The 23817-nt window shown below is 37.7% G+C and overlaps 1 protein-coding gene across 8 annotated transcripts in view; it reads right to left on the reverse strand.

Annotated features, from left to right (window-relative positions):
• The window catches only part of cadps2 (Ca++-dependent secretion activator 2), a 162104-nt gene that overhangs the window by 72493 nt on the left and 65794 nt on the right, over positions 1-23817 (reverse strand). For 7 of the 8 annotated variants that reach the window (XM_056271894.1, XM_056271898.1, XM_056271895.1 and 4 more), the window contains exon 1: positions 10380-10716. In XM_056271894.1, coding sequence (XP_056127869.1) covers positions 10380-10679 — 300 coding nt within the window. In that variant the 5' untranslated portion in view covers positions 10680-10716. Of the gene's footprint in view, positions 1-10379; positions 10717-23817 lie in introns of those variants that run through there. The other variant, XM_056271902.1, reaches the window with a different exon arrangement.

Raw genomic sequence — 23817 nt, forward strand, 5'->3', positions numbered from 1 at the left:
GTTACTGGGATTTTCACGCACAACCATTTCTAAGGTTTACAAAGAATGGTGCGAAAAGGCAAAAACATCCAGTATGCGGCAGTCCTGTGGGCGAAAATGCCTTGTTGATGCTAGAGGTCAGAGGAGAATGGGCCGACTGATTCAAGCTGATAGAAGAGCAACTTTGACTGAAATAACAACTCGTTACAACCGAGGTATGCAGCAAAGCATTTGTGAAGCCACAACACGCACAACCTTGAGGTGGATGGGCTACAACAGCAGAAGACCCCACCGGGTACCACTCATCTCCACTACAAATAGGAAAAAGAGGCTACAATTTGCAAGATGGTAGAGTCAGAATTTGGCGTAAACAGAATGAGAACATGGATCCATCATGCCTTGTTACCACTGTGCAGGCTGGTGGTGGTGGTGTAATGGTGTGGGGGATGTTTTCTTGGGACACTTTAGGCCCATTAGTGCCAATTGGGCATCGTTTAAATGCCACGACCTACCTGAGCATTGTCTCTGACCATGTCCATCCCTTTATGGCCACCATGTACCCATCCTCTGATGGCTACTTCAGAGGATAAGGATAATGCACCATGTCACAAAGCTCGAATCATTTCAAATTGGTTTCTTGAACATGACAATGAGTTTACTGTACTAAAATGGCCCCCACAGTCACCAGATCTCAACCCAATAGAGCATCTTTGGGATGTGGTGGAACGGGAGCTTCATGCCCTGGATGTGCATCCCACAAATCTCCATCAACTGGAAGATGCTATCCTATCAATATGGGCCAACATTGCTAAAGAATGCTTTCAGCACCTTGTTGAATCAATGCCACGTAGAATTAAGGCAGTTCTGAAGGCGAAAGGGGGTCAAACACAGTATTATTATGGTGTTCCTAATAATCTTTTAGGTGAGTGTAGATGTCTATATGTAATTGTAAATCATTCAAAATAAATGCCATGATCACTAGATTTTATACAGGTGTTACTATAATGATTTTGTTAATGGTGATCAGCAACCAAATATTGATAATGTGGAAGTTACTGTCTTTTGCCTTGGCATGACTTCTCACTTTTTGCTGACAATACAAAGGCAGAGTACAGTAACTTTAAAATAGTGGTCAAAAGTCAAGTTTGAGCTCAAGATTTCTTTATGTAGATAATTTTCATTACTAAAACACCTAATTGCCAGATTTCCAGTGTCCTACCTATAATTAATTTGGTGGCACAACTAAAAATCTTTAAAGTCATTTTTCTCAGTTCCACACTCTAACGAGTTAAGGTATTTTGCCTTTGTAGGGCAGAACTGGTAAGCAGGGTTTTTAGATGAGACAAACATTTTGCCATATTGTTTCCCAATCAAAACTGTGATCCTGCGCTCCAAGCTCTCTGTCCCAAATTCGGGGAATACCAAGAGTTCCACATTTCTCTATGACAAGACTATCATAAATAATAGAGACCTTGGCTGTTTTCCCCTTCATGGATTCAAACCAATGAGCCATGTCTGTCCCAAGTAACTCCATAAGCCTTAAGTGAAGATCTCAGCTGTAAATACAAGAACCATGAGAATCCAGGCAGTTTATAACAAGACTGGAGATCCCGGTATGTCCTTAACCCTGTGTCCTCATAAATATTCTCGAACGTGTTAATGCCTCTATCTGACCACAGCTAACAAGTGTATGGTTTCATGTCTCGCAATAAGTAATAATTGTTCCAGATAGGAGACTTCATTCAAAATTTTGATGAATAATTAACAGATTTTTCCACCAGACATTCATATTGACGTAGATATTGAATTAGCTATAATTAGGCCAAATTCTCTAGAGGCTTTTTTAACGTCAACCATGTGAAAAATCCCTTGCTTTTTCCATAAATAAGAAATAAATATATAAATGAAAAAGTCAAATAAATAAAAAATAAATAAAAAACTCAATTTTTAGCCTTAAAGGAATAGTTCACTTAAAAATGAAAATTTTGAAGATATTTTGAAGAATGCTGGTAACCAAACAGTTGATGGACCCCATTGACTTCCATAGAATGTCCATTAACTGCCTGATTACATTCTTCAAAATATCTTCCTTTGTGTTCAGCAGAAGAAAGAATTTCTTACATGTTTTGAAACAACTTGAGTGTGAGTAAATGCTGATAGAATTTACATTCCTTTAAGCCAGAAAGTGTCTGCAGTGGGATGTCACTGGGAGGCGCCGCCTCTGTTTTTGATTGTCCGCCCTCACCCTGTCAGACAGATATGAGTATCGCTGTGGTAATTCATTACTCTTCCCGGTGTCTCGGCTGCGGGGCGCGTCCTCCGGCCCCGTCGCGGCGAGCTAACGAGAGATGACAAGGCCAGGCTGAATGTGTTCATTAGAAAGATGATGACAGGTGCTGAGAAGAGAACAGGGGGGGGCAAGGCTACAGCGACGGGCTTCTCTGATCAGAAGGGCACAGCTGGATTTCTCAATGTGTCCACCTGAGGCACGGCCCAACCAGATGTTCCACACCTCACAGGGTGCTTGATTTATTGATCAGCTGACTGATTTAATGTGGTCATCTATGGTTGACCATGAGATGATGTGATTTATGAGATTAGTTTCCCATGATTTCCTGTCCATTTCTGTCTTCCAATCAGATTAGTTACAGAACATTACAGGTTAAAATTCACCCCTAGCAGGTAAGCATTGCAGATGAATTAAAGTCGCGGTGAAAGCAAACAGTAGTTGCGAAGTAGTGACAGATCTTTTCTTCTGATTTGTGACACATGTGTGGGGACTTGGAACAGTTGTTGATTGGATTTTAATATGTGGGCATTGCATTCAAAAATAAATGCGAGCTTGCAGTCAGTTGTAAAGAAAATGATTGGAGAGGTTGGTCATACGTCACCAGAGAGAAGTCCGTCGTTTTACCTGGAAGATTTGGATTAAATATAACAAAGACTGTTCAAACTAAACGTATACATGAATGAATCGGTCACATTTAAAAATAGATTTTCATTTAATTCCGTGCCTAATTTAAACGTGAAGCTCTGGATTTTCTGGATAAAGAACTTTAATGAAGGGAAAGTAAATAAGAAATGTTTCTTATTTAAGCTTAAAGTGTTGTGTTACTAGTTTGAAAAAGATTTAGTCGTTACTTTAAAAAAGTAATTAATTATGTAACTCAAGTTTTCTATATGTAAACAGTGATTTATGGATAGTCACATCATGTCATATCCCTTCATGATTCCATTCTTTGGTTTTGAGTTTTTCCCATATAAAAAGTTGGGTTTGTATCAGGCTCAGGTTTGTAATTTCTAAATATGTTTTAACTTTAAATTATAACATACCTTTGTTGAGCACACTTTCCTATACATCTCAACTTTTGATTACCCAAAAGTATTTTCTGTACAAGCTCTTGAATACTTGCGGGGTTTCTGTTTGCAGAAATCTGTCTTTTCGAATTTTGAAAAAAAAAACACAAGTTAGAAAAAGTCATGCAAATTATTCTGTCTTCATGACAAATCATGATGGATTGAAGTCCCGCCCTACATTTTTTCGCTTTTCGAAAATTGATTTCACTCAAATGTACGCATTCACAGCATTCCCAGTTTACTACTGCTGTATTTGAACTTGTGCAGTCAAGGTTTTTTTTAATAAAATAATATCCAAAAATATTATTTTGTGTCCTTTGTTTTCTACTTCTCATTACCTTCCATTAGTCTCTGTCTGTATCTACAGTATCCAATCAATCTCACTTTATCGGTTTACTTTGTGTTATTGATCTTTGTTTCATCCACCTTTACCTCAACTCGAACACATCACTCTTTCCCCTCAGTCTGTCACTTCTCTGCACTCATCTGCCGCTGTCTCCTAGTCCTGTTATGTACCTTCCTCTTCCTTTGTGTGACACCCTCCACTTACTGACATTTCAATTGTCATGCTTCCAGTCTCTTTCGGTTTCCTTCTTTCTCTTTCCCTCGCCATTCACTCCGTAAAAAATAATCTGACACCGGGTGGAGCAGCTATCAAAGAAAAACACTTAAACGTTTAAAGCAAGACAGATCGAGCAGGAAAATCAAAATGAACAATGCACCATGTGTTAAATAAGTGTTTGGCAGTGCAAATGATATATAGGATTTATCCAGGGAATGTAGATTTAAGTGCAGGTACATCATCGTGATTGACAACATAAAACACTGATATATGGGTAGATGAAATACTTTTGAAAAGTTGACTTGTCACATGGTTTAATATTGCTATACTTCATCTAATACAGCATGTTGCCATTTTTCTATAAAATTTTAAATATAAGAATAAAAACGGCATTTTAATTGAGACTGCATTGAATATTTGTACATTTCTTACACCACAGGACCATTTGAAATGATCTAGTGAAGACAAAAAGGATGACCTATTAAAAAAAATAATATATATATATATATATATATATATTATAAATTATAAATGTATATAATTTTGAACCTAAAATCTTTGTTGTTTTTTTTGTTTTTTAATGGGCATGTTATGCATAAATTACCAATTTTCAGCCTTATGAAAAATAAAACTTCGTCCCACTTTAAACGGACACACATGGACACGCATGCAAGTAAGTGTAAAGGTACAAAATGAACAGAAAGCTAGTGGGTTAATGTGCAGGAGTGTAAGATAATAATCAATGAAGGAAATGGCCGAGGACGGAAAGATCCAAGAATAGCTCTCACTGACTCCCCTCCCCCTTTTTTTCCCCATATCCTCTCATTTCTCCTTCCTTTTTTATATTTAACACCCAATCAACATCTCATTTCAAGACTCCTCTAGTTTAAAAATCCAGATGGGTCAGGATGGTCGACAAGTCAATTAGTGAAATTGACTGCTGAGTTAATCTAGATTTTTATTTCTTTTTTACGCAGCAGTGCTTTTAAGGCAATGGATTACTCTGAGAGGGGCTTCCCTTTGAAGCACATCAAAACAGATTAGGTAACAATGGAGTGGTGCAGGGATATAAAACCCAGAAGACTAATTCCCTTGATTTTTCCTATAATGGGGTTGTTATGACAAATGGTCTGAACGATACTTGAACGTTTTTTTTTTAGTTTTAGTTTTTTTTTTTTACAAAAATGCATCGCATTTTGAAGATGACAGAGCTCCTTTAAGATTGACTAATTAAATCTGAAAATACGCTGTTCTGCATATCTCTAAATCGGCCCCAGTCATTATCTTCCACTCTGTTTGCTTTGCTCTACAGTATTCCTTGTATTTTTTACAACACCACTCATAAATGTACACTTCTCTGCCCTTTAAACACATGCGCATGAGTGATTTATCGAATGCTGAGCCACCAACTAATGCTGAATCTAACATCATGCAAGCAAACGAACTTTAAAATGTTAGCTGACACGGATCCATAAAATGCACACACACAGGTGCTTAAATTCTTAATAAGCGCTGAGAGAGATTAGCACCAGTAGTTCAAGCTTGATTTGATTGGAACCAAGCTGTAATTTCACCTCATTAGTCTAACAATATAAAGTACGAAAAGAGGATTCAGAAAATGTACATGAGATCTGTGTGCAAGCTTTCAGAAAACTACATGCTGCCTTCTGGATCGTAGATGTGCAGTTTAAAAGCAATGCTGTGCTTAATGGCAAGAGATCCCTGCACGAAACAAATGAACACAGAGGCGCACCATTTAAACCGAAAGAAAAAAAGATCCCACTTTTCCTTTTTTGCTCAAGGTTCAAAACAAGTTAAGCCTCTCAAAAGCATTTGTGACATGCTGTCGATTACTACATACAATAATTGCGATTCTTCCCTCAGTTTGTAAAAGAAAGCAAAATTGTGTTTACAATAATGCATTTACAATGGAAGTCTATCCTGCAAGACACTGCACTTGAATTCATGTTAAAACACACTGTTTTGATATTATTGCCACAATACTTCAACATTACATGTGTTAAAATTATGCTTTAAAAATTGCTTACTAACCTTGTCTGTCCAATTATATCGCATAACCAATGGAGTTCATCCACCTACAACAGAACGACCAAGACAGTTTCACAGCTCAAACAAAACATTTTTGCAGGTAACAATTAATATATGCCATCCATGCACTGCATATTTCAGCTTTTAAACCTTTCAGAACACTAGCCAAATAGACTTCCATTGTAAGTGTTACCGTAAATGTGATTTTTGCTTGTTTTTTTTTTTTTTACAAATGAAGGGATGAAATTATTTGCATCATCACTTGTATTGAACCCAGCACAGTATTTTAAGATGTAGAACAATAGCAAGTAAAACAGCAAAAATAAATAGATAAATATATTTAAATAAAAAATAAATTCAATAAAAATACATTTAGATAAATAGATTTAAATAAATACATATAAATAAATTATTGTAAATAACAAACAAACTCGAAGATAATTTAAAAAGGATATATTAAGCATAATGTGAAGTCCCCTGCTTTTACCCAAACATAAGATCTCAGTTAGATGCCAAACGTGCCAATTAATGCTGGGCTCAACCAGCCTAATTGCACTGATCTGCTAACTGCAATTGCGATGAAAAGAGACGTCAGTGAAGACCACCCACCACATCTCTTTCACTCCTCCTGTCCCCTGGGGAAAGGCTAGTGAAAGATAACAGGAGGGCAAGCCAGTTGGACCATTTCCTATCAACCCCTGACCTTTCTGAGATGTTTTCAAAGAGGCTGATGATGGGATAAAGCCACCTGTGCTCAGGTGATTAAGGTAAAGGGCAAAGGATTAAAGGCACCAAACTGCACACTGTGATTATAGGGAAAACTATCCACACGACATGTAATTGTCAAAAATCATTCAATTCCGAAAGAAAAGCTTTTTGTCCTGGGTTGTTTGTCATTTGTAAGCCTTTAAGTTGAGATATATCTAATCAAATTTTAAACATTTCTCCAAGTACTGTATTTTCTGGAATGTAAGCCAAGTTTTTTTTTATTATCTGAAACATGCTGTGACATTCCAAAGCGACATTTAGATTTGCACCTAATGAGAGAGATGCGCGAGTCTAAGTTTATTAGTCAAATCCATTTTCCACATGCCGATAGTTTCAGTGTTGTTTTAAATAAATGTGTATAAGCTTGCCGTTTGTAATAAATTTTGTTTATAAAGAATGCCACTAAAAAATGTGTTTATACATAGTGCATCCGGAAAGGATTCACAGCGCTTCACTTTGTTATGTTACAGCCTTATTCCAAAATGGATTAAATTCACTATTTTCCTCAAAATTATACAAACAATACCCCATAATGACAACGTGAAAGAAGTTTGTTTGAAATCTTTGCAACTTTATTAAAAAGAAAAATAAATCACATGTATAAGTATTCACAGCCTTTGCTCAATGCTTTGTTGAAGCACCTTTGGCACCAATTACAGCCTCTTAAGAGTATGATGCTACAAGCTTGGCACAGCTTTTTTTGGGCAGTTTCTCCCATTCTTCTTTGCAGAACCTCTCTAGCTCCATCAGGTTGGATGGGGAGCGTCGGTGCACAGCCATTTTCAGATCTCTTCAGAGATGTTCAATCGGGTTCAAGTCTAGGCTCTGGCTGGGCCACTCAAGGACATTCAGAGTTGTCCCGTAGCCACTCCTTTGTTATCTTGGCTGTGTGCTTAGGGTCGTTGTCCTGTTGGAAGATAAACCGTCGCCCCAGTCTGAGGTCCAGAGCGCTCTGGAGTAGGTTCATATCAAGGATGTCTCTGTACATTGCTGCATTCATCTTTCCCTCGATCCTGACTAGTCTCCCAGTTCCTGTCGCTGAAAAACATCCCCACAGCATGATGCTGTCACCACCATGCTTCAGGGATGGTATTGGCCAGGTGATGAGCGGTGCCTGGTTTCCCCCAGACATGACGCTTTCCATTCAGGCCAAAGAGTTCAATCTTTGTTTCATCAGACCAGAGAATTTTGTTTCTCATGGTATGAGAGTCCTTCAGGTGCCTGATTGGTGGAGTGCTGAAGAGATGGTTGTTCTTCTGGAAGGTTCTCCACTCTCCACAGAGAAACGCTGGAGCTCTGTCATAGTGCCCATCGGGTTCTTGGTCACCTCCCTGACTAAGGCGCTTCTCCCCCGATTGCTCAGTTTTGCTGGGCGGCCAGCTCTAGAAAGAGTCCTGGTGGTTCCAAACTTCTTCCACTTACGGATGATGGAGGGCACTGTGCTCATGGGGACCTTCAATGCTGCAGAAATTTGTCTGTGCCTCGATACAATCCTGTCTCGGAGGTCTTCAGACAATTCCTTGGACTTCATGGCTTGGCTTGTGCTCTGACATTGCACTGTTAACTGTGGGACCTTATATAGACAGGTGTGTGCCTTTCCAAATCATGTCCAATCAACTGAATTTACCGCAGGTGGACTCCAATCAAGTTGTAGAAACATCAAGGATGATCAGTGGAAACAGGATGCACCTGAGCTCAATTTAAGTGTCATGGCAAAGGCTGTGAACACTTATGTACATGTGATTTTTTCGTTTTTTATTTTTAATAAATTTGCAAAGATTTCAAACAAACTTCTTTCACGTTGTCATTATGGGGTATTGTTTGTTGAATTTTGAGGAAAATAATGAATTTAATCCATTTTGGAATAAGGCTGTAACATAAGAAAATGTGAAAACAGTGAAGCGCTGTGAATACTTTCCGGATGCACTGTATATTATTAATTCCTTTTCTGAATTCTGTTAAATTTAAGGATCTGTTGTGGAGAGAAGGGAACTAAAATACGTGTTTATAGTGTTTTATTTACTGGTATTTTACATCATTTCTGAATGTAATGATAAAATGTGACTGATACACTGTTGCAAAATATGTGCGTTTTTCTTTCTCTCAACAATGCAATTTTGACAAAGTGTGACTTGGCATAGTCAGGTGTGGATTATTTTCCAGAAAATAAGGTACTATAGTTCTGCAGAATTCCACATATTTTCCTAAAATCAGCATAAAAAAATGTGACCACCACAGTGTAAATGCAATGTCTACACAATATTTTATTCAATATTAAGGATATTTTGCACCTTCACTCAATAATGTATGATATGCAATTCACTTCCATTTTTGGAAGAAAATTGATTATACACCAAAAGCACAAAAAGACTTAAACGTTTTGGTACCAGCGGACCTTTTACGATTGCAAGGCGAACACTGGGACCAAAATCCTTTGTCCAAAAAATCTGCTAAAGGAATCTGTGACCCAACAATTTATTTCTGTCCTTTGTAAAATCCCCTTTGAGGACATTCAGGGAAATTGGGCAATTTTTCTAACACTACAGAACATGACACAATGTCAGAGAACAATGAAAAATGAATGTTACTCTGCTTTGAAAACTCACAGATTTTTTTCCTGAGATATTTATTTATAAGAAGGATTGTGAAAAAAAAAAATCAAACACAACTGATAATTATGACTGCTCTTTTTTTTTTTTACAAATGTTTTGAATTGTGGCGTCAGCCATTTTTAAAAGTCACAGAAATGAAGCTGTTATGGTCAAACTCCCAGACTTTTGAAATCTCTCAAAAGCACTCTGCCATATTTGGTCTATGACAGATTGTCAACGGCGGGTCCTTGTGGTATTGCAGTGTGTCGGGCAGGAAATCCAAACGTTCGCCTTTCATCCATCAACCTCAAATATGGTTTATCACTTGAAACGTACTGTAAGTAGCAACTTTATATGGCCGCTCGCACTAACGTTAGCCTAGATAAATGTGCGCTATTATTAGCAGCATATCCAAGTGTTGGTCGGAGGAGTGTGGGAGCTAAAGTATCACTTGCATTTTTTCCTGACAAAAGCGGAAACAACTTAAATACTCCATCATTTTTATTCATACAGATAAGAGTTATCTGTATGAACAAGAGGATGGATAGTACTGTGTGCACCACTGAGTTTATTGTGAGACAGACAAACAGAACTGCTAATAAACAATATATTACAACGGTTTCACTATGGTTTATGCGCTGAACAGCCATATTAGATTCTTAAGTCAGGATTGTTGCACTTTCCCTGAGTTTCCCAAATCGCAACTCCGACTTGAGTGGGCGTTCCAGTTAAAAGTTCTTACTGGGACCGAGGAATTTCCCACTTCTGAGGACAAATGGGACGCACCATTATTTTCTTCATTTTCAAAAGTTAAACCATCAAACTTTTGTTTTGACAGAAACCTGCAGGGAGCTCATATAGCTTCTCTTCTGTTGACAAACACTGCATTAGATGTTTGGAAAGTTGGTTGGCACATGTCTTCCCAAAGGCACGTTAAAGCGACGCAAACTCAGAGCAGATGCAGAGATCCATGGTTTTGCTTTTATTTAAATTTATTGTACCGCCCTATATAATACCATCCAGTACTTTCGAAAAAACCCATTACAGACCCTTAAAACTCAGCTACTACTGACCTGGAGGGCATTGTAGAGCAGCTGATGTTCAAACTTCTTGACTCCCAGGATCTGCTGAAACATCTCATAAAGCTGCTCCTTGCTGAGGATGAGCTCGGACACAGCGCTGAAGGGCATGCGTCCCTGAGGCCGCCGGTCCTCTTCTCCTTTATAGATGGCATCGTATTTGGTGATCCAGGAGCTGAGGACAGTCTCTTTGCTCAAGCCGTCGATCTCGGGCAGGCTGCGTACACGACGCTCGATGTTCTTCTTGAAGATCTCACGGAAGTCACTGGCAGAACAGCCTCCGCCCTGGACCATGCGGGCCACTCGCTCGCTCTTCAGAAAGCCCTGTCGGAAGAAACAGACAGGGTGAATCCTTCCGTACATTATGATGAACTTTAGAAAGCTTTTCATATCAAGTATTGCTAAGACATACTTTAAGATACTGAGGTACTGAGATTATTATGTCAATGGCATGACACCCATTAATTCAAAAATACATTAAAAGTGCATTATAAATTCAGATCATACATAAGATTAATTCATTCCAATTCACCACTTGAAGAAAATTGTTTAATTTCTGAATTAAAATACATTGTTGTGATACAAGAAGAAATGTTTTTTTTTTTTATTAAAATATTTTTCAAGAAAAAAAATTAAACTTTAATATTGAGTAATTTGGCATTTTTATTATTATTAATTCTCAGTAAAACGATTAGTCAATATGTCAGGGTCAATAAGTCTTCAAATTTTAGTAAATTTTAACTTTTATTATGCCGTTGATTAAAATAGTTACATGTCATGTGGTGCAACTCCCCAAAAATGTAATATAGTTTACAAACGAATAATTCTCGAAATGTGTGCATTATACACACCTCGAGCACTGTACATAACAAACGACAATACAAAAAGTAGGTTTCTAAGAATTTGGCATGTGTTCTAGTATTTTTTTTAATTTCCTTATTATTATAATTGCTTCAACAGTGCTTCAACAGTTTTGTAAATTCATGTCCAAATTTGGCAGAGGTTCCTGAAAGGCTACAGCACATTTAATACAGATTACATACTTGTTTCCATAAACTTGTCCTTATATGCATATTACAGACACAAGGAACGAACTGAAGTAACAAGCCAAAATTCAATTAAATTCACAAAACACAATGATTCATTAGAGAGAGAAAAGGCCCCGCTGAGAGAGTGGCAAATCTGCACATGAGACCATGAAAACACTTCGCCACTTTTCAGTAATTTCATTTTTTTATATTCGGTGACCGTGTCTGGGGGAAACCGAAGTTGGTGAGGCGCGACAGAAGCAGCAGATGGAGACGAATCGCAGCTCCTAACCGCGAGTAATGGAGCAGAACAAAGACACTTCAGCTGCCTCGTCTCAAGGAGGCGGGGGAATATATCTGTGTCGAAACTGCTATGATCTGGTAAGATGACAGAGATCGGTGCGCAACAGGAGGCAACCCGGCAACCTCATAGAGGGAAATTCCACATACAACTGCTTTTACTTGGACACCTGTAAAGATTATACTGTTTTTTAAATTTAGATTTGAGGAAAGTGTTCATTTAGGTTCATTTGACATAGGCGTCTGGAAGTACTTACCTTAAGAATCTAAAGGGATACATATAATATACAGCTCAACTTGGTACAATAAAAGGACATGAGAGAAAAAAAAGGCTTGAAATTTCCTTCCTGGAAATTTAAAACGTACCTACTTGTTCGTCCATGAATAGTACATTGGTTCCATTAAAAAGCCCATTCAAACGGTGGCAAAAAAACACCGATATTGGATTTCTTGCAGTGCTTCTTAGTACCTGAATGAGTCAGTGAATAAGTGGCTTACTTTCCTGTAGAGAAAATTAATAGTTTCCTCCTGCTTCAAAAAGGACACGCAGGTGAAGTGACAGACAGGCAGGCATGCTGGGAGGACAAGGGCCTGCTCATTTCCTCTGTGCCATTTAGAAACTGAATTTAGCAAAATCATTCTGATGCAACTAGACAATTCTGTTTTTTTAAAAATAACCTCTCTAGGCCTTATGGTATAAAGTCAGTCTCATAAAGTCAGTGTCTAGTTGTGAGTCGATTTTTGCAATTATCTATGCATTTATTGTGTGCGTTAAGCTTTTTTCTCACTTTTTCCGACATTGCTGCCTAAAAAGTGGTCAAAGAGAATGTGTGTCAGATTACCTGGCCAAATGCAAGACACTATGTACTCAGGGCCGGATTAACCATTAGGGCAACTGGTCACTTGCCCAGGGGCACATGACATCTAAGGGGCCCTGCGCACCGTCAAATATTATGTTAGATCAAGTTATAAACGCAGTCCTCACTTTCCTAATTATATGCATATTTTTGCAACCCATTCGATCAAAATATAATGTTAAATCGCGTCAAAAACAGCGTCTGTATTCCTGCGCAGTGAGCGAGAGCGAGCTATCATGTCGACTCGCGTCGCGTGACTTGACGCTCTGAAATTTGAAGTGATGGAGAAGCAGTTGCCTACGGTTGCCTAACATAAAAGTCTCGACTGTTTAGCGTTATATTTTGCCAACGAAGTCAAATTGAAACTGTGATATTGCTTCGTGCCGTTATAAAACAGCAAAAGACTTTAAGTAGCCTAGGCATTCTGTTTGTGCTGCGTGATTTAAATAGAAGTGCGCACTTTGCTCACGCGATCAGCATGGTGATCTGGTGTTTTCTCCAAAATGAAAGCTCAAGGGTTTATTTCTGGCAATTAAAGAAATTAGGACAAAAGTATTGTACTTTTCCTATACTGTGTAATGTAATGCAAAATACTTTTAGGCTACATTTATAGGAGGTATATGATTTTACGTCATAGGAATAATTATATAAATCATTATTATAATAATTGTTTGGCATCCTAAAACACCAGTGATAATGTAATGCAGACTGAGACTCTATATCATAACTAAAAAGATGTTTGAGCCCTCTTTAATGTCCAGGTACAAGTCAATGCTTTTTCTTTGTTCAATGTGCACAGTTCATGGGTTAAAGCCGGTTGAAGCTCTTAATTGTGAGCTCTCAAAGTGCACCAGATTGATGCATTTAACCTTAAAATGTACAAAATTTTCTTGCGGGGGAGCATGCCCCCGAACCCCCCTAGAGGGATAGAGTTCCACCCAACATAGTTTTATAAAATCCTATGGGAAACACAGATCATTTATGAAGTAATATGTACAACAAAGTTCCTTTTAAGTCAGTAATACAGTTAATGCCAAATTAAAATGTCCTTGGACAAACTACATTTGGCCTGCCTAGGGGGGGCCTACAAGACATTGTGCCCAGGGCCCTCTGAATTCTTAATCCGGCCCTGTATGTACTAGTCTATGTCTATATCATAACACACAGAATATGTGAAGAGTCAGCACTAAAAAAGAGGAACTATGTAGTATTTTACATTATTTTCTTTATAAATGGCTTTTTAAACTGGATAGTTCTGGTTTATGCTTGGCCAAACCAAGCATGCTATAATACACAATAGAGTAACAAAACATGTGAGGAACCGTTTCTTCCAGCAGAAATATGGCACATAAAAAAGAGAGTGCCAATAAAAAATAAAAAAAAGGAAATTATTCAATTCAAATATAAAAATGGACAACATGGACAAATACATGGTATTTTAAAATTGTTTAATTAAAGCTTAGTTACATGTAGGGTTGGATATCAAGAACCGGTTCCAAATTCCCAAGAACCGTGGATCTGATAAGGCATTCAAGACATTGTGCATTTTGATTCCGCTAGAAGACGTGAAAGGGAACTAAATTCGGCACCCACGCGCTACTTTCTATGCTGCCAATACTGAATTGAGTTCTCTTTCATGCCTTCTTGCGCTTGAACGGACAAATACGCACAAAATTATTACAAAATATCATCGTAAACACAGTCAGTTTTGTCTTAAGTGAACGTAAACAGTTGAGAAAGAAAACGCATGTGTGACAGTGTATCGGATCTGTGATTTAGGTCTTAGGGGCTGTTTACACCTGGCCACTTCATGCGTTTTCTCAGATCGGATAGCTATCTGATTTATCAAAACGATTCCATTTACACCTGGTCACATAAATGTGTTTTTGCAAAACGGATATAAATTCGATTTTCAATTCCCGCGCTATATGCAGATTTAATGGAGTGCACGTCACCGAAAGCAACAGATTTGAGCTGCATTTTATTGATCATCAGCTAATTTCAAAATCAAAGACGGCGATAAGAGAGAGCGGCAACAGCCCTGGTAAGATCATTTCCTTTCTTTACTTTTAATGAAGATGATTGTGTGTTAAGCGTCTGCGACTTACTTTCACTTTGATTTGCGATAGTTTGCACGTTGGATTGATGAAGAGATGCTCAGCTTCTCATCTGCGGTAATGCGTGTTGCAGTAGCGTCGTCATATCTGACTATAATGACATATAGCCTATATAACACGCTCTCACACGTTTAGTTTTTAGCATTTTTGGTAGGAGTAAAATTTACATATGTGGTTTCAAAAACCAGATGCATTTACACTTGTCCAGTTTCATCTGGAATGCGGCCCAGACCACCTCCTGAAGTGGTTTGAGTGATCGGATTTAAATCCGTCTCGAATGCGTTTCAGAGGGCATTTACACCTGGTCTTTTCACGATCGGATAGCTATCCGATCACGGAAAACGCATGAAGTGGCCAGGTGTAAACAGCCCCGTAGTGACAGCAGCCTAATAAACCTGCTGCGGTCTGTGTCAATGTTAATCAAAATGCTACAAAAGAAAGAGAAAATTACTCACTGATCTTGACTGAATAACTTTTGTAGCTTTAATAAGGATTAATCCATTTTTCATTTATAAAAAGAACTATGCAGTGTTATTTTACATGATTACAACTTTGTTCAGTTGTGTTTATTTTGTGCTATTGCTAATTTGAATAAAAGTCATACATAATCATAATGGTTATGTCTGTAATAAGTTTTAAATTGCATTTAAAAAATTTGCCATATTCTTTTCTTTGAGTAAAATGCTGGGGTGTTTTAACACAAGTTTGGGTTAAATATGGACAAACCCAACTGTTGGGTTACATTTTTTAATTACATTTTTAAACCCAATGGTTGGGTTTGTCCATATTTGACCCAAACATGGGTTGAAACAACCCAGCATTTTACTCAAAGAAAAGAATATGGCAAATTTGTGTTAAAAATCTATCAAACTTTCCATTGTATATTTATCTGCATATATGGAAAGTGATTTTAAAAAAAAATCCTAAATAGACATGATGAATTTGCTTAAGACAATGTTTCAGTTATTCTTATTATGTTAAGTGTAATATTCTTATTATGTACAGTGCCTAGAATAAGTGAACACAGACACCCATGCAAAAGTTGACTAAAAAGAGGAATAAAAAAAAAATCATCTTTTGGAAATTGATCTTAATGCTTTAATTAAAAAAAATGAGGAAAACTCAACCTTTAAGGACACCAATTTTCTTTGTGAATGAATGTATCGTAAATCAATAAATGTTCTTCCTTAAAATACAGGGCATGGGGTACTATCCATAAGATCATCTCTCAATGCAAATCAAACCAGCTATTAGGCTAACTGAAATAAAACCATGCCAATCTCTAGGTATGGTGAAGGGTATGTGATGATGTGGGGCTATTTTAATTCCAAAAGCCAAGGGAACTTTATCAGGATGCATAGTATCCTGGATCCATGAAATCACTGGCCTTTAAAAATAAAAATCTGGCTGCCTCTATGGGAATTTAACATAAGGATGTCCTGACTTATGCACCCTGTATTTTAAGGAAGAACATTTATTGATGTACGATACATTATTCATTCACAAAGAAAATTGGTGTCCTTAAACGTTGGAGTTTTCCCTCATTTTTTTTAAACAGCAAACTGTTTCAGAAAGTTTTATTTGCTTACATTCCTCATACGCATCTGTCCAAACTGTACCTCATTACTATGTTTTGTCGATATATAATATACGCCTCTGCAGACAGTTGCAATTACACAATGGTGCCCAATGCCTCCATTTTGTGGTGGTGAAAATGTCAAACATTATTACTAATGGCTCGCCCACCAAGGGATTTCCTCTCTCCCTGCTGCTTGACTTAATTGGTGGTTTAAAATCTCATTCAATTATTTATAACCAATGGTGTGCAAAGCTGTGCTCCGTCTGCAATGAAGAGATTAATAAGATACAGAGCAATTTATGTAATTAAAGCTAATATGAGGAATTAATCCTGGCAGAAGAATGAAGGAGAAAGTCATAAGAAAGATCGTAGATTAGAGCAGGAATCATGGCCGAACTGCCTTTCTAACAGCAGGGAGCAGGTTATGAAGGAAGACTTGGAGATTATATATGGCGTATTTGACTTCATATGGGGGTGGCGTGTCTGCCATAAACATGAGGAGGGGAGAGATTACTAGCGTGTGAGAGCGAGGAGGGTGATTCATCAACAGAAAAGGTTTAGGGATGACAAATATTTTCCTTTTTTGAGAGGTGATTTAACGGGCATTATATTAACATTTAATTGTAGCTACGTTTCAAACCTCATACTATTGCTTTGTTCTAAAACCTATAGACCACATCATGAGGACTGTCCTAAAAGTTAGGCAGTAACCTTATCGACAACTTTAAAGTGTTCTCATTTACTCATCCTCATGTCATTCCAAACCTGAATGGCTTTCGTTGATTGGCGGAACATACCTAGATGATATTTTGAGAGCAGTGCTCAAATTATCATTCAATGCTCTTAATTTACATATTAGTTTTATTTTTTATATATAACTAAAAGCTTTCTTGAAAGTGCAGTCAGCAATTCTTAGGAAAGTACTGCCAGACGTCTTGGATTTATTCAGTTGTTGCTTGTAGCTTTAGATTCAGTATGCTAACCCAGTGTCCTAAAACGTTGTAACAACACAAGTGTTCTTGAATAATTAATATCTTCTACGTTATTCATTTAAAACGTTGATTACAACATTATGACAGCCAGCTGAGGACTATTTTACCCAGTGTATGCTTGTTATGCAGTTTTATGCTTTCAACAAAACTGCACTGTTAGCGTAGCAACATGTTAACATTTCTATGCTCTTTGTGTTTAACGCAAAGTTGCGGCCTTAATGAGGCAATTCAAAACAATCACTCACAAGGTTCCTCCATCTGTATGCACTAGATAGCAAGGCCGCTCACTAGATTTTAGAAATGAGCTTATGTAACAGTCTTGATCTCAAGCAGAGGATATGGATGACTAACGCAACTCTCTCTCGTGCCAAAATACAAATGTATAACTGTTTCGTTTGATATCTATCAATTTTTTACCAATATATATTAAAGCAAAACTAAGCCTGAGGGTTGCAATTCAATACTGAAATTTAGAGCTTTCAATGGTCAAAAGTTAAAGATTGTTTATAAATCTCACATAATGTCTGGGAAAGACTGTGTGTGGCAGACCGTATTATATGCTACCCCATGAATAAAACATACCTGCTGTTCGCACATTAAAAACATTTAAATCTTCTCTCTCGCTCTCACCCCCCCCCCCCCTTTTTTTCGAAATCTAGATGGAGTGACTCGATAAACAACTATAGGACGGCTCATTGCTCGAGAGCCTGAGAAAATGACTGCGAAACTGAAGACGCCTTAAGAGTCGCTCATCATGACAAACACTGATTCAAACCCTTTTGTTTGATTTCTAGAACAATGAGCAATTCCCTTACATGTGTATTTACATGAATATGAATGTTGAGTCACATCTCCCACTGGCAAAAAAAAACCCTGCTACATTTATATCTCTATTGTGTTTGTCCTTTTTCACAATCTCACTCAAGGATTTCGTCTTATCGAGTTTCAAGCGAACTCAAGCTCTGCCTTCGGACTCGCTCCTGACAGTCAGATTACTCACATCTGAATAGAAATCTGTGCTGCTTTTCCAGCCTCAATCATACCCCAAGAAAAAAAAAAAATGATGGGGAATCTCCTCAAACCTGACGACGTGATGTTTTGTACACAATTCAAAACTGTTGATGCCGTTTCGAAGAAGTATGATGCAAGTTTACACTGGCAACGAAAAGGGGCCTACTGATAAACTGCTTGGGCAAGACACAATACTACTCTGGAAAGTTTCTAGGAGTAAAAGAAGAAAAACAAGAGACCAAATGAGAGCGACTGGAAGTAATGAGCAGTACAGGACCATGCCTGGACACACGACCAGTCAATCAACTCTGTAATTGGCTCTTCTCTAGTAAAACCCATAATACTACTCAGACCTACTAGGGCTGGGCGATAAATCGATTTTATCGATTAATTGAATGTGTAGATTACGTCGATTTGTTTGAATGAAAATTGGTTTTCTCTTTAACATCCGCCGATGCTCCCCTCTTGGCTCCCGTAGTTCAGAACGGGCTCTCGTTTGCCATAGAGATACACAAACAAAATGGCAAATGAACAAGACCGCGGCAGCACAAGCACACCTGCCAAAAACATTTACAAACTGAATCCGCAGGGCTGCCAACTCACAAATTCACCATGAGACTCACGCAATTTTCACTTTTTACACGCTCTCACGCCACACATCCAATTTCTCACGCAGAGAAAAATCGCGAAGCAAAGAGGACACTGACACCGACAGACAAGACAGAGAAGGTTACTATTGATATGAAATAAATTCTCAGATTCTGTCAATTTAATTACGAAATGCAAACAATAAACAATGTTTTGGCGCTTGTAAATGTGACGTGACAGATCTCAGTTCAAGCGGCACATGAACCGATCATCTGGTACTCTATACTACTAGTTAATAGTAAATAAACAAGAATGATCAATAGGTAATTTGAAAGATACATTTCAACTTACCGAAATGTAATAAAAATATATCGTTCAGTGTTTTTCAACCGCGGAAAGAGGTCCATAAAACAGCTGGAGAACAATATGTCACGTAACGTTCCATTTACCTCAGGAAAGCCATTTAATGGGGAGTATTTTGCTAAATATGATAACTATATTACATATTTATTATATTTTTTACCTATATCATTAAAATATTAAAACGTTGTTATTATAAAAAACGCATTATATTTAATTTGAGATGTTATTTTTAACCTTTAATAATAATACCAGCTGACAGGGCTCTGTATCTTTACAGCAGGGGTGTCAAATTCAAACTCAGTAAGGGCCATGCTGAGGGTTGTGAATAAAATCAGGGGCCGGATATATATTTTTAGAGGATTTTTCATTTATTGAAATATAAGTGTATTAGTAGGCTAACTGTATAAAAAAAACATCTCAATTCTTTAAACTACATTATCATAAGGTTTTATTTTTTAATTTTGAGTAATAACACATTTTTACATATTTCACAAAACATGTGTCAGGAGCAAAGTCTCTGACCAGCATAACTGCATAACAGTAATTTAAAACAGTAGCAAAAAACAGTACTTTAAAACAAACAGTACTTTAAAAAAAAAATTTCATAAAACTGTTTGATAAAGCAAAATATTCAACAAATGGTAGATAATTATAGATGAATGTATTGATAACAAATGACATCTGGAAATGTTATTATTTGGCTTATTTTGATTGGGGGTTCAATCTTCAGCTGGCTGGCAGTGGCTGGCTGGCAGCTGCCAGTCTGAGCCTGGCATGTCACGTGACCTGCCAGTGGCTGGCTAGTTGTCTGGCAGTCTGCCTTTGGCAAGTTTCAGAAACCATTGATTTTTGACAGTTTTTGTGTTTTGTGTTCCTCCCTTTCTAGCTCATTTATTATGCATCTGTTGATATGATTATGTTCTTTAGTATGATTGCTGTTTTGAGGACTGTTATCCCAATATAACCAGTCAAATGGTCGTGATCCGACTGGCAGCTACAGACGCTCGCTCGACGCTCATCCAGTCAGTCGCGGCTCATAGTGCGAGTATAACGCGTTGCCTGACACTCTCGCTACAAGGAAATAAATTGTTTTTTTATTATTATTATTGCTTTATAATATTTTAACAAAAATGAAATTAAATGCGCTTATTTAATGGCCACAACACACATATAGTGGGCCTGACTCTCTAAATATTGAAACAATTAACATTAACAATGCTGAAGTGCAGTTAATTAATAGTAAATGTTAACTAATCTTAGTGTTACCGATTTTTTATACACGTGTTGGACATGTCAGTTGTTTTAACTGAATGGTTAAAATGAGTCAAGCCCCGTTCACACTACAAGCGACTTTGTCACTGCATGTCGCCAGTGGCTGGCGATGAGGTCGCAAGTGGGAGTTCCCACTACTGGTTGCCTTTATGAATGACATCCAATGATGTGGAGAAGGATCATACGCGTTCCGCTCCTATTGGTTGTCGCTCCCGAAAGTCGCTCCTCATTTGCATAAAGTTAAACAGATCTCAACTTTGTCGCGTCGCCAGACACGCCCCATCCGGTCGCCAACGGTCGCTGTCGCGCGTGTCGCCGGAAATCGCCAGCTCCCCATTGAAATGAATGGTATCGCGTCGCTTGGTCGCGTGTAGTGTGAACGGGGCTTCATTCGTTTGCGTATCGGACGTGTCATTAGTGGACGTCTACGGCACGCTTGTGTGATTATCTCGGCAGTTTAGGACATCGTACAAGATTTGCGTCAATACAGAAAACATATCACTGGATAGGTTTTTTCGTTTATTGAAATGTGGTTTAGGTCAGCTGAATGGGCGGAACGCTTTTTAGAGACGATAAGCTAGGCAACGTGGTTTTTTTTTAGCACAATTCACACACCGCGGTAATTCAGGAGAACAAATCTCCAAATGCTCCACGTGAAACTGCGGTCTTCCGACCTTTTACTATCGTGTCAATGGATTTTGATTAATATGCGCGAGAAGTGTTTGAAGACGTGAGAGTGTGCGCGCGGCCGGGGCTCTCTCTCTCTCTCTGCTCGTGATGCGCCCTGTCAAGCGCAGCAGTCATTCTATTCTACATCACTCACCGATCAAAAAAGGCTTTGGCGGGACAAAAATTTGCCGTTATTATGTCGAAATACCGAGATAATATATTGAAATAACGACTTAATATCTCGAAATAACATATATTTGAATATAATTGATTCCAGACATTATTTTGAGGGGTGCTATCGGGGTGCTTTGGTCTTTCTTGGGGGTGCTGAAGCACCTGCTAGCCCCTCCCTAGCGCCGCCCATGCTCTCGCGATAAGTCATTCCAAAAATCATGGTAACGGATGTTGGTAGGTTTATAGCCTATATCACAGCCACCGCACTAGACATTATTATTATTAATGGAAGGAGACGTGCTGTGTTATCCAAGCATTAATGGCAGACCTTTATACTGCGAACGGCACATATAGCCTAAGAGTTCCTGGCTGTTTCTCCCTCATTTCTGCTCCGAGGTCTTGATTGTGGCATTTCTTTGAGGTTTAGAATCCAGTATTCCTGTAATTATTGTTTCTTTTATGAATTTAATAAAGAACTCTGTCTTGTATTATGTCCAAACAAACGGTCAGTGTACTTTTGTGTACATTCGTTTTTCCTTATTTAACCCGTAATTGCAAAACGAAAAATGAATGGTTGTATTTTTAAAACGCAAAGTCGAATACCAAAAATTTTATTTGAACTGTACCTACAAACCAAATGCTGCGCAAAAAAATAAATATCGACGAATTTTCTGATTTTTGTTTATGACTTTTTGCCCCTTTATTAAACATTTAAAATATTGACAAATTAATATGAAAAAAATGTAGATTTTACTGGTTTTCTAAGGCCAAATTAGAACCTGGAAATTATATTTTTCCCGCAGTGCTGAATGAGAAGAGCCATATAACCACAGGTCCACAGCCCACAGAAAGGTGATTTATAGGTGAGTTATAGGCTATAATAAATGTGTCTGAAAAAATAACAAGATATTTTAATTGTTTATTAATAAAAAATCAGTGTCGGCTAAAACATCTCCATCTCCGATGTATACGGGCTTTGGAGAGAAATGCACCTTTCATACGGATTACATAATCAGAAGGTATTAGCTTTCGATTCGAATTTGTTCGTTTTAAAGTGGACATTTCAAGCTTTAGCTTAGGCTATTTTGTTTCAGTTCTAGCGCTTTAGTTCACGGAGACTATGAAGCGCGCCTGATTGTTTTATTTTATTTTTCAAAAGCACAACGTTTTCTTGTTATTGTGAGCTTACACAAAGTAGTTGCGAATAATGTATTATTATTTTCTGTATGACCAGAAATGATAGAGTATTTTAAGTTGTTTCCACTGTTGATAGGAAAATGCAAGTGTTCGCGCCCGCGCCATCCAGTGCACGCTCCACACTCGCACACACACTTGGATATGGGTCAAAATCTTGTTTAGCCTATTTGTGATAATCTTAGCCCTGTATTATGAATGAGATGTGACGAATTGCTTTGTTCCTTTTTTGGATAAAAGCATCTTCTACATATGTAGCCTAATAAATGTTATAATAATGATGATAATTATTATTATTATCCCCGCGTCGTCAGCTGACTGTAAATGCGTAAATGCGACTGTAAATGCGCATTGTAAATTTTCAATTCGCAATTTCAATTTGCGCAATTTGAAGGGTAATGGAAACGCGGTGTTGTAATATTCACAGATATATATTTAAACAGCGCACGGGCCACATTAAATTGATCACCAGAATTTGTTGGCGGGCCTGATTAAAAGTCGTGGCGGGCCGTGTTTGGCCCGCGGGCCTTGTAATTGACACATGTGCTTTACAGCATTAGGTGAGTTTTTTTGGCGAACAATTAACATAACACATTAACGTATTTACTGTACCTAATATTTATACAAAGGAATCGATATTGAATCAAGATCAGAATCAAATCACAAGAATTTAATTGAATTTGTGAAATTTATGTCAAGCAATAATAAAAAGAGTAGCATACCAGTCATTGTACCATGTAAACATTGTGTCACTAAACTAAATAGAATTCTGTTTAGTTACCAAATGTTTTGACAATCACAATACACTTATTGTGATGCAAGTTTTTTTTTTTTTTTTTTTTTACATCCCCCCAATCCACCCATTTTATGTTATGTTACGTTATGTTATGTTACATTTTCACTGTTTAGAAAGGCCATCTTGTCTTTGGCTTGTTGTTTCTGATAGCACTTTAACCCCAAAGGGGGAATCCAGATCAAATCCCAGAAGGGAAAATCAAAACAAAATAAAAGTAAAACTTGTTTAAAACTTGTTAAAACTTGTCATCTGCAGATTGATTTTAAGTAGGTTAAGTAAGTTTAAATCGTAAATTGGATTTTTTTTAGGCCATTTCGCCCAGCCCTATACTGTACATTGAGTTTGTTTGGAGAGTTCTGTGACAATGAATACAAAGAAACTGATGAAGTAATGTATGAGACTAGCCAAAAATAGAAAGAGAGAAAAGTAGGAGGTATATGAAGGTTTTCATAAGTTTTAAAGGAAAGCAAAGTAAAAAAGCGATGTAACTGT

This window comes from Rhinichthys klamathensis, unplaced genomic scaffold, assembly GCF_029890125.1.
Source record: "Rhinichthys klamathensis goyatoka isolate OS25496 unplaced genomic scaffold, OSU_Roscu_1.1 h1tg000328l_1, whole genome shotgun sequence".
Lineage (NCBI taxonomy): Eukaryota > Metazoa > Chordata > Actinopteri > Cypriniformes > Leuciscidae > Rhinichthys > Rhinichthys klamathensis.